This window comes from Antrostomus carolinensis, unplaced genomic scaffold (genome assembly GCF_000700745.2).
Source record: "Antrostomus carolinensis isolate BGI_N321 unplaced genomic scaffold, ASM70074v2 scaffold7967, whole genome shotgun sequence".
Lineage (NCBI taxonomy): Eukaryota > Metazoa > Chordata > Aves > Caprimulgiformes > Caprimulgidae > Antrostomus > Antrostomus carolinensis.
Window position 1 is genome coordinate 1 of NW_010325335.1, and position 12,293 is coordinate 12,293.

Consider the following 12,293-nt stretch of genomic DNA (forward strand, 5'->3'; position numbering starts at 1 on the left):
TTCTAATTTCTTAGGGTTTGGGGTTTTTTTTGGGGGGGAAGGGGAGTTGTGTTAACTCACTACTAAGCTACGTAAAGATAAAGTCATTGTGAGAATGGATTGTCTGTGATAAGGGACAGGAGAAACTCTAGAGTTCAGTTTAAGCAGAATCTAGGCATTCACACCCCAAAGCAGTTCAGAACACTGACTTTTCACTAATATCTGGAATCCTGAGTCTAGACAGTGATGTGTCTGCTGGGATTCAAAAACAAGTAGGGAACACTTGACCTCTCAGGTGGACCCAGTTTCTTGAGCTTAATCAAAGACTACCTAGTGCATTTGATTGGCATTGAATTCAATACTAGGTTCAGGAGGCACAGCTGGTCTTAGTCACAAATGTGACAGTACAAAGATAATAATAGTGTGTTCTGAATAATAGCTTAGTGTTTATATCACTCATCCCAAAAATGGTCAGTCTTCAAATCTGCAGTTGCTGCTTCCCAACAATCATCTTTAACTGCTAATCTATAGTCTGATATCACATCCTTCCTATTAAATCGTGTGCATGACAGTGTGACGGTTGCTATGGAGAGACTAAGCTAGAGAAAGAACTGATGCGAACTCAGAGAGAGGAATGTTGTCTGGGAAGAGGAGTCCTGGTTCCTTATTCAGAGACAGCTTCTGTGTTTTGTCTTAAGATCAAATGAAATGCATAAATTAGTTGAAGAGCAGGATCCAAATGAACACCACAGCCCTCCTTCACCTTGCTGAAGTATTTGTACATTTCTAACGGAGGTTTCATCTAGACCCACTTTAGTGATATCATAATCCTTTCTGTCATTATCACCAATGACAGAGAAAAGGTGGATATACTGGATTTGTACTGGATTTGTAACTGCATAGCACATGCTGTGTCATCTTCCTGTTTATAACTGTATACATACAAATCTATGCAGATGTTTTTATGTACACACAGACACATTTTTTCCCATTGTACATGTTATTTAATCACAAATATTCCTGGCCCAGGACAAGTTATGCTTTAATGCTGTTGCTTTTTCTACAAACTCTTTTGTTACAAGTTACCAATCAAAGCACATTTTCTCCTCAACCCACCTGCCCCATCACCCTGTTCTGTGTTAGGAGCTTCCAGAAAATGTGTCACCATAACAAAGTCCCTCATTTTTCCCCTCGCATTCCCTGCCCTGTCTTTCTCTTGTCCCTGGTAGTTTCCATGAAAGCTGATAGGCTTTCTTTAGGCAATTTGGGAGCAAGGCGAGAAAAGCAAGTTCCAGGCACCAGGTGTTTTCACACAGCTCGAATCACTGTAGGTGCTTATTTGTCACACAAGGTTAAGGAGCTTGAAGGTGTCCACTGAAGTAAATCTGAGCAGTTTCAGACTTTGCTTACTTTTCTTTCTCCCGCATCTGTAGCTGGGAGTTAGTACTCACTGGAATAAAATCCGACTTGTACTTATCTTACATCAGTAAGTATGAGAAAACTGGATTAAGTTTTCACTGGTATTTGCTGGGAAAAAGAAAATTTCCTGAGTGTCCTCCTGCATTTTTCAGTAACTGTAGCATCCCTTTTGTTTTCAAAGAGGCCCCATGGCAGTGGTTAATAGTGTGACTCTGAGAACAGCTGCAGGACTTGTTCAGAAATGATGAGTACAACTAGAGTTACTGTTGTGGGTGGTATTTGGGTCATGCAAGGCAACCAGGAGAATTACTTAACCACTTAGGTTTCATATTTAGTTATAGGCATCCTTGTGGTGTTCTGTATGAGAAACTCTGAAGCGATATGCTGAAGTGGCAATGCTTGGTTCTTCAAAAAAACAAACAAACAAAAAACGCCACCCACCCTCTTTCTAGGTCATGTGAAGTTCTCAGGAAACTGTAAGTCTTGCTAAGAGTTGCAATTAGAAGTAATTCCTAGACTTAAAGGTGAGAGATTGCATGTTCTGGACAGGAAATGCTTAAGTGCTCGGTTTGAATTGAATACTGGTACACTGGGCAAGAGAGAAAGGCCAAGTAATGAAAGAGCAGAAGGTTGTTGTCTTGAAAAAGGCCAACAATATGGCTATTTAAATTATTTGTAACAGAAGTAGTATGTCTTCTGCACTACTGTGTATCATTACATGGGGCTAAATAGAGAAGAACACAAAGTACATTTTGCTACTTGTCTGGATTACTGCAGACCATTCCTTTTAATTCTGACAGAAAATTTTGAGTACTATTTCTTTAGATTATTTTTAAGCAGTCTTTACTGAGGCTTTGTACTGCTGTAGACCTTAATTTTACATAGTGCAATGCAAAAACACAGTTAACTGGGAGCTTTTCACTTGAAATACTTACAAAAACACAATTACTGTGGTTTTGGGGGAAAGTGGCAATAAAACTTAGCAGCCTGCTAGCTGTCTTGTATAAGTAACATCAGATCAGCAGGCTTTTTAATTGAGCAGTAGAAGCCTGTGAATGCTATCATTTCCTTTTCCAATAGTCCTATAAAGGCTACCTCCAAGGTCTTCGACATATTGTGTAGTTGCATAGGTTAAAACCTCTCTCCCTTTTACCAAAGTGTATATAGACTGTTGATCATCTGTAGCTTTCACTGGACAGGAAAGCAAGAACCTGAGATAGAGAGAAATATCTCTCTGAAAACCTTGTTTTTGTTGGAAGTGTGAGACTTCTTGATTACTAGGCACTTCTAAATACAGATGTTAGGACTTGTGAAGACTCCCTGCTGTAGTTTTTTACTTGGGCGTTCTTCACTCTGTATCTGCTTAATAATACCTACTATGGTCTAGAAGTGACTGCTGGTGTTTGAGTGTTCTGCCTGTTGCCATCCCTCTAATCGTATTCTGGTTTTCCTCTCTGCTTCTCTTGGAACCATGACTTGATTTATTAATTCCAGGTGATTCTTTAATTATCTGCAAGATTAACTCATGTTCAGAACAACAGAATTTGTAGTAGTATTTTAGCTGGTTTTACTGTCTTAATGTTTCCATCTTGGAGGCTTGTACACCTCTGATCTTTTTTTTGCCCAAGAATACCTGAAATTCACTATTAAAGTAATCCTAGTTTGGCTGGTTTGTCAGTCAGTATTTTGCCTCTCCTTCTCCACTTTCTCTTGAGTTGATACATTAAATTAATAAGGTTTTCTCTTCTTTCCCCTTCCCATGGTATGTCAGATTCATTTCCTTCATCTTGGCTTTCTTGGTGCTCTTGTTACTTATTATCCCTCCATCCAGCAGCTCTTAGTTTGTGAGCCATTGGCTCATAAAAATAAGCAGAAATCCTTCTTTTTTTCTGTAAGAGAATGTCTATGCCTTCTTCCCAGTGCATTTATCAGTCCTGAAAATAACAAAACCAGTGGCATAACTTGAAGAGTATGTGCTTAAAAATCCTCCGGTGAGTTAAGTTGGTCTTTCCAATGAAAAAAGGAATTGACTGAGAATATCAATAAGGGAAGATGAGTGCTAGACCAACTTTGTACACTGATATTACTTTAAGTCTATTCCTTAAGTGTTTATTTGTGATTAGAATGCTGTAATTCAATTTAGACTAGAGGGAATATTTCTAAAAGCACAAAAACCCCTGTATTTGTTTTTCAGTCAGTGAGGCATGCTGCTAACTGTCCTTGGCAGCCCTGAAAAAAAATCTTCAATTCCTTTAGGATGCCTGCTGGTGCAATGTGAAATACACAAAGCCAGCAAAGGCACGTACAGTAGTCCTTGAAATGTCATATCTTAATATAGATAAGTTTTAATGCTAGGAATAATTCACAATTATTTGTAGTATTTAAAAAAAAAAAAAAAAAGAAAAAAAAAAGAGATTGGAACTGTGCATGGTTTCTAATATGGAGCTTGCAACTCTCTTCTATCAGTGATTGCACAACTTAAATTAGTAAAAATTAGGAATGTTAATTGCTACAATTTCTAGCGTGTTTCCAGAGTCGGAGACCACTGGAGAATCAGATGTTTGCAAACTAAGTTGATCAAGTCACTGCTTTTAAATGTTGGATTAAATATGTTGAGTAGATTAAGTCATAGCATTCAAATTAATGTTTCTATATAATTTGTCTGAGGAACCTAAGCTTGATACATTTCTTCTCTTTAATGAGGTGATGATGTCTATTAATTTATTTCCATGTGATTGGTCTTCTAGGCAATCATTTGGTATGATCTTAAGCTTTTAATCTCTAGTGCTTCAGGCTTACTGCAGCATGATTAAGCTAAAATTGTGTTTTGACAGGTCTATGACTAGAGGAACCATAAGAGCAACTCTGACTTCTAATTCTTTGGGAGTTGTGAACTTAATTGATGGTAATGGGGTGTCTTAGCTGGCTTATACATTTTTTGTGTTTCTCTGTTTTCACAGTGTAGTTATGTTTCTGTTTTTATGGGTTTGCTTCCAACAGTGAGATTTCTTCTTCACCAAAATGAGTGGTCTGATTTCTTAAGGTACATGAATAACAGATTCTACAGGACAAGCAAGATTCCTAGGGAGAGCACAGGAGCTTTCAGTGACTTTCATCCATTTGCTGTTTCTTCCCTATCTGCCAGATGTTGTACTTTTTTTTTTCCTAGCAGACAATAGTAGAAGTATTGCATTTGCCCTGATTAAGCTTCTCTAAGAATTACAGCTATTAGTATCCTTATGTTATAATTAGTTTACTTATACCCTTCAAATAGGATAATTTTGGTTTTATTCTTCTTTCAACATTTTGTCTAGATTACTACAAGGTAGAACTTTGATCCTTGGGTTTTATCAGGCTTTGTCTTTTTATAAAGACATTCTAGGGAGATGGGAAATGTTCCAAAATACATATATTTTTAGGGTCTGGAAGCATAAAAAACTTAGTGCTTTTTGAAAATGTTTAGTAACTGCTGAGATAAACTGTATTTAGAGCATTTAACAGCTGACCTCTATCTTGAAAGGGTTTTGTCTCCTGTATTCATTATCATGAATGAATATCTAAATGTGACTTTTGGTTGCAAATTTGCAAGGCTAAAGTACTATGGGATTGCAGAAGGTCTTCCTAAGCTTTGCTTGTGAAAAGCAGTTTTACCTTGTAGTGACTTAGTAATCAGCTGATGCCTTATTTAATCCATAGAAAGGTGTACTATAAAGGCAGTGAGAGACCAGCTGAAAGTAGAATAGAATGATTTATTTTCATGTGATTGTTTTACAGGTTGAAAATTGGTGTCCTCGTTTACCTTGGAGAGCAAAAAATCCTAATGAAGAAACTGATCAAAAAACAGTGGTAAGAACAACATTAAAACAGGCAAAATAATTCAGTAATTGTGATTCATGCGGAAGACCTTGGAATCCTGTGCCACATAAATGCTAGTAAGACTAGAATTTACCATTTTTATTCCTCAGCTCCTCAAAACAGAAGGGAAACATCCTTGACTGTATATATGTAGCTCATCATATATTTTCTCCAGTCAATTGCACTGCAGTCTTGATGGTAGAGTTTCATAAATTTAAACATTTCTGTGTGTAAATTTATGAAATATTGCACACAGATACTGAGAAAAATCACAAATCCATAGACTGTTCACCAGTGTTAAGTGATCATATGTGAAACTGTCCATTATTTTTGTCCCAAAAATTTGGGCCTTATATATAAAATGTCTTAATGGAAAAGACTTATATATATTTCAGATTTGTAGTAACATTTTGATTAGTCCTAATTTTTTTTTCCTTTAAAAACTCTGCAGCCTACAGAGTTGTTTCTAAACTGTTACAATCTAATTATGTAGCACTTAGATATTTTATGATAATTGCTGAGCTGTACATGAATGTTGCTTACATAATTTGGATATTGGCTGTCTTGTTTTGTAAAACCAATTGTTCTTAGATCAGTCTAGCTTTAAAATGAATGTTTCCTTTAAAATTTGTCCTCTAGTAATGTTTCTTCCTTCATGGTATAATAGGAGACTTCCTTGGACTGGAAAGATTCATTATATATGTGAATCTCCAGCATACTGTTCTGATTTGATATTGTGTTTTTAGAGATACTTCAACCTCATTTTGAACCACATGAATAAAAGCAAGTCTCATATTGCAGCAATAAATACAATGTGAAACACTGCAGATATATTCGGGGGCTACCAAATACTACTAATAAAATAACAGTAATTTCTGTGGCTTAGAAATGTCTGTTTAGAGATAGCTTAAGTATTTGAACTAAAATCTTGACTTAAGCATTAGGAGTGTATCTTCTTTTGGTTTTTAGTGAGAAATGTAAAGCACAGTTCACATCTGAGAAGCTTTTTCACCTCTGGGAATTACACTATTTGAAGAATAACTAGTGTTTTGTATTTTTTTTTAATGCTTTAATTGAAGGCTGAAATACGTATCAACTTTGATAATCTCTACAAAATGATGTCAAGACATGAGGAGTTCAGGTGGATGATGTTACGCATCAGACGAATGACTGATACCTGGATTGAAGCAATTAAATCACTTGCAGAAAAACAAAATTTGGAGAAGAGAAAACGAAAAAAGGTAAATGAAAACATTTTTTCATTCCTGACACTTGCAGTTGTATAGGCTTTCTTAAGCTTCTTATTCCAGAAGTAACTTCAGAGTGGAATTACCAAATATGACTAAAAGGCTCATGTTTATACTTGTGCCTCTTTTCAATAAGTATTTCGCTGTTTGAAATTACTGTTACAATGGGTATTTGCTTTACAAATAGTTTTACATACTTTCCATGAGTCAATCTTTGAGTTAAGTTTCCTAACCTCTTTAGTTTGGGATAAAATAGAGACTATGTAGAAGTTTTTAAAGGGAGAAACTGAATTTACTGCAAGCTGATGACACTGGTGTGTTTAGGTAGTCATAGAAAACAACAATTTTATATCTCCTTTGTCCGGAATTGAAACTTGAAATGGCCTGTATTTGTTTTGGATTTCAGTAGGCTTAAAGTTGACCACAATTTTGTATTCTATCAGTTTAGATGTCCTGTAATGAGTTCAATTTAAAGACCATGAGATTCTTGAAGTGAGAAGTTTGATTTGATTTAATTTTATTTTTTTTTAATTACAACTAGTTAAGATAAAGCCGAAAGTTGTATACACGAGAACTGTTTTTCCTTCCTGCTTTGTTCTTATTGAAGCCAGTCCTGGGTGACCGCTGGCCACGCACAGTCATGTTTCTACCTTCTCTTAAGCCAGTCTGGTGGCAGCTCAGCTCCTTGCTTGAGATTCTCAGTCCATGAGGGCTAGGCTCCATGTTGTGGCTCTAATGTTTGTCACATACTACAGTCCTTGAGTAGGCTCACCCTCTGTCAGGGAGCAATCCTTCTCTTTCACTCAGCCCTCCAGCCTGTTTTATTAAAGAAATATAACATCTGAGAATACATAAACCCAAGAATAAACAGAAGTGGTACTGTCCTACACCAGCAGTTTTGATGGAATGTTCTAGTGCTTATTCTTTGCTTTTAGAAGTCTTTAGAGGTTGCTCTGTAAAACATACAGTGATTTCATTTTAACATGGCAAGTTCAGTTCTGGGAGCTGCAAGAGATAGAAACAAAATAGGATTTTGAATGTTGCTACTTTATAAAGAGTGAGGGAAAAGGTTTTTGGTGTTTGTGAGTTTTTATGCTTGGCACTGTACATACCCGCACAAAATAACAGTCCAGGTATGGAGTGAAGTGTTTGGAACTCAGCTTCTGTGCTTCATTAGAAAGGCAAGCACAGATTTCAAGGACCTGCAGAGAAAACTCTCCTTTGGTGGCAGTGGGGAGGAAATGTTTGGAAAGAATCCTGTTACTCTTATGTCGTCTTTCCAAGTTCTTAATGGCTTGTTCACAGCAGCATACCCTTCCTTAACTATGCTATATTGCTTAAGCAAGTATATCCTACTTGAGAATATAAGTGGTTATTCAATTAAAATAAATTAGTGAGAGTCACAACTTTCTGTGCAGAATTACAGATTATTTTGTGAACAACACAAATTTAGGGGGTTTGTTTAATTGCTGATCTAGTGGCAGATAATAGTGCAAAACAATGTGATAATGTTCTTATAATTGCTGTTCTAGAGATCCATTACGAACTGAAATTGTTGGGGTGGGAGTATTGGATTTTTTTGGTTGATTTTGGCCATACTTAGAATTTAATAGAAAGAAAAAATGCTGTGAGGTATAATAGTTGCATGTTTAATGTTGATAACTTTTAACATATGACTTTCCCTTCCAGATTCTTGTTCATCTGGGGCTTTTGACAAAAGAATCTGGATTCAAGATTGCAGAAAATGCGTTTAGTGGTGGCCCACTTGGTGAATTAGTCCAGTGGAGTGATTTAATTACATCTCTCTACTTACTGGGCCATGACATCAGGATTTCAGCTTCACTGGCAGAGCTCAAGGAGTAAGGAGATTACTTTCACTTTTGAAACTGGAATACGAAAAAAATGAATTGTAAACTCTTGAAGCTTCTATTAACAGTATATAATTTCTTGAAGCATAAAATGAAAGTGATAATTCACTAAACAGATGATAAAATTATTTTCATGAGCTAAGTATATGTGCTATGAAAAGGATAATGTGTTTTCATTGTAGCTTCAGGCTCCTGAGACTTCATAAATGAATGTTGTAAAATTCAAACTAAGCAGCTTATTCTTTAACATTCCAAGTGCTTTAACCAGCTGCAGTAGGAAATGTTACAGACTAGCCTAATTCTCTGTCCTCCTCTTCAGTTCCTACTATTCTTCACTCAATATCTCATTTTAAAATAAAGGCTTACATCTTTTAGACTCATTACTTTTGATGTAGTTAATTACTTAGGTTAGGTCAAATTGCTGCCTCACTCATCTTTGTCTTGCTTTGCATACTAGTCAGCATTAGGCGTAGAACATCTGTTTTAAGCTTGAGCACATACACTTTTTCTGTAGCTTTTGGTTTTTTATAACAAACATGACAGCATCGATTTATAGAGAGCTCTTATACTATAAAGCTGTCAATAGAAGTCAGAAATTATTTCAGTAATTTCAAAGCACGCTATTTTTAAACATTCCAACCACATTACTCTCTTGTTTAAACTAGATAAGGTTTTTAGTGAAAATTAGTGCTTTACTGATGTATAAACATTTCTTTAATAAATGCTGAGCATCTTTAGCATTTGAATGTTCTTAAATGGTTCCTTATTTGGAAAACATAAACAGTAAAGCTTTTTTTGGAAAGGGGGATTATTGGTATAAATAGTATTACAGAATCTATTCAAGGTATTTAGAAAGTAATACTTTTCCATATTCCTTCTTTCTTTGTTTAGGATTATGAAGAAGGTTGTAGGTAACAGATCTGGCTGCCCTACGCAGGGAGATAAAGTTGTAGAACTTATTTACATTGATATTGTGGGACTCACTCAGTTTAAGAAAACCCTTGGTCCATCATGGGTACATTACCAGTAAGTATAGCACTTATTTGATTTTTTTAACTGCTTTGTTAAAGAGCTTTTGTTGAATAACACATGTCAAAATACTGGAGTACGTTCACATGAGTTTGGATTTATTTCAAAGTGAAAATGTGGTTCTCTGTTGTCTTTCAGTTTTAGCAATAAAGGGGCTTTTATCTGTTTGTTGTGTACCATCATTATTACCCCCAGCAAGTTTGGGATTCTTGCATTCAAATATTTTTAACCTTAATGAATTATATTATCTTGTTGAGTCATCATCTTTGCCTTTCTTCCTTTCCCTTCCTTACACCTCCTGCCTTTTTTTCTGTAAATTAGTAGATAAGCTGAGAGATTATGGGATTCTGTAGTTTAGTTGGAACACCAAAGGGATGTTTTGCTTGTCAGAGTTTGTAGCTATACTGGATTGATGATTGTGGAGATTTATCTATCTAATTGTATTGCCCAGCAGCAGCGACAAAGCTTTTTTCTATTCTGTCCCTTAAGAGGCTGGCCAGAGAGCTGTCTTCAAGGGTAGGTCTAAAGAATAAACTGCAGTTGTTACTTCTGTAATCTATAACCATCTTTCCATTAGAAATGGAAGATGACAGTCATAAGAAATTACTTTGTACAGCCTTCTTAGTGTGTGCCATTTTAGAACCACATTTCTTTTTGTCAATAACCTTAAATCAGCAAGCCTCTCGTGTTGTACGAATACATGTCAGCATGAAATAAAACCAAATCTAAATTACAGACTTTGATTTCTCTAATCAAATTTGACGATCCGTAAAGTCCAGTAAATCCTACTTGAAGGAAGGTATTGGAGGTGTTCGCTGCAGGCAGAATAAATGTTTTTTCTCAACCTCAGGATTTTCTAGAGCATTAGATCTTTTCAGGGTAATTTTAAATGAGACTACTGTGATCAGCGTTGCAGATTAGATTACTCTTAATCTCTTTTTTGAAGCAGAGGAGTAAATGGATATTCTGTTTTTTAGGAGCCTGCTAATAAAGATAATCCCATTTTCCACTGAACTACAGTCGGTTGTTTGTCTGCCAGATGTTAATTGTCACTAGGTGATCACATACAGTATTGTGGTTAGGATATCAAAGCATACTTATAAATTTAAAATGTTTCTTCCATTTTGCTTTCAGTTCCCTCTTTGGTATATTCTGTAATGAAGATACAGAAATACACCATGACATTGAGATTATTAGATTAGCTCTTCAATTTGTCTTGCTTATTTAATGAATCATTAAATCTTTAAGTTGTGAATCTGTTTCTCATTGATTCCTAATTTGTAGCAATGACTGACTTTTTTAGGAGAGCAGAATTAGACTTAATTCTAAGTAAATACCTTAGGTAGAATAGGAGTTTTTGTTAGGCCTTTGAAGAAGAAAAAATTTACTTAATGCGTCTCTTCTGCAATATTTGATTTCAAGTGATGGAAGAGAACCTCATCTAGTCTGAAAAGTAGGTCTGATGTAGCTGTCCTTCCTGAGAGATTTTTGCCTAATCTTCTACTGAAGACTGTGTTAGATGCCCCAGTTATTGTTTTTATGGTTAAGCTTTTCTTTAAAGTGTTTTTCTTGGCCTGATTTCTTGCAAACTGCCCATTATTGCTTATTCTAATATGGTTCTGGGGAGTAAATTAGTTCCTTCCCCTCTCTCCCAGCCTCTAGAATATTTTCTATACTGTGTTTCTTTTAATTTGCTTTTCTTCAAAATAAATTTAGGGGTTTGGATCGTTACTTATAATAGAGGTTTTATAGACCTTTCATCAAACTTGTTGCAAGTGTTGGAAATCTCTCTAATTACTTGATACTATTTCTCAAGTTCAGTGTACAAAACAGGGTCCAGAGTCTAGCAAAGACTTCCAGAATTTATTAGAGCAGAATTAATTCATAGCTTCATGCTGTCTCCTATTTGAGGATCCTCTTGCAATCATTTTTTTTTCTCAGCATCATGAATTACCTCATAAATGTTGTCATCAAAATATTTTGAAGTTAAAACTAACACATCCAGTATAAAAGCATAATTATATGGGGTTTTTTAATTTATTTCAGTAAAATAAATGTTATCACAAATGAAACAACTGCCTTATAGCCCTTGTGCTTCACAGACTTTGATTTCTCACTCAGTTGTATTTAATGTCAGTAGGAGTAATTATTTGTCTTGAAAGAAGTGTTTTGCTTTGTGCCATGTAGTATTTCATCAGATCTGTGTGGGTCAGCTCAGTCTGATTTATGCAGACCAGATTCAAATAAAAAATAATTGAAACATGTTTATTCACTTCAGATCAGAATGGAGTGGTAGAATAAACCTCTGCCTTCAGAACAGTCTCTTGATAAGAGTGCTGTATATAATTTTAGTGATTTAACTTGATCTCTGAGGAAATTTTTGGTAATTGCAAATCAGGTTTCTAGAACTGCTGACTCAAAAGAATGACCCTGCTGCTCTGAGGGGTGAGTATTTCTGAACAAATGAAATGCCGCTTTGTACATCTGAGATCTGTAGCACCAGTGACTTTTGGTAGTACGTGCTTTATCCATGGTATAATTGGTGCTGGAAATAGCATAAATGTAGTAAAACAGATCTCAGATTTGAGTGCACCATATTTTTAAGCAGAAGTTGACCTGGACATGCTGTATTTTTCAGTTCTGAAGTCTGGATATTTGAATGCAGTTTAAGTGCAATGAAGCAACATAAAAATTAGTAGCTTAATATAGTTTGAGGAGTGCAGCTCATTGCCTTTCTTAGCACCTGCATCCTCCATACAGCACATAAGAATCTGGTGGTTTTTTAATTTTTCTACAGTCTCTCTAGCAATGACTCATTCCCATATGCCAAAAATCCAACTGGCTTTATTCTTGAAATAAATTAACATGACAGCTATCCTGAAAAATGAGCAACATT

General features: G+C 35.6%; 1 protein-coding gene across 1 annotated transcript in view; it reads left to right on the forward strand.

Annotated features, from left to right (window-relative positions):
- Nucleotides 1-5,172: 5,172 nt before the first annotated feature.
- MGAT5 (alpha-1,6-mannosylglycoprotein 6-beta-N-acetylglucosaminyltransferase) overlaps nt 5,173-12,293 on the forward strand; it is a gene marked incomplete at its 5' end in the record, with an annotated part of 45,610 nt that continues 38,489 nt past the window's right edge. Inside the window, 4 exons of the mRNA XM_010171168.1 lie at nt 5,173-5,244; nt 6,333-6,494; nt 8,190-8,359; nt 9,260-9,394. Coding sequence (XP_010169470.1) covers nt 5,173-5,244; nt 6,333-6,494; nt 8,190-8,359; nt 9,260-9,394 — 539 coding nt within the window. The remainder of the gene's footprint in view (nt 5,245-6,332; nt 6,495-8,189; nt 8,360-9,259; nt 9,395-12,293) is intronic.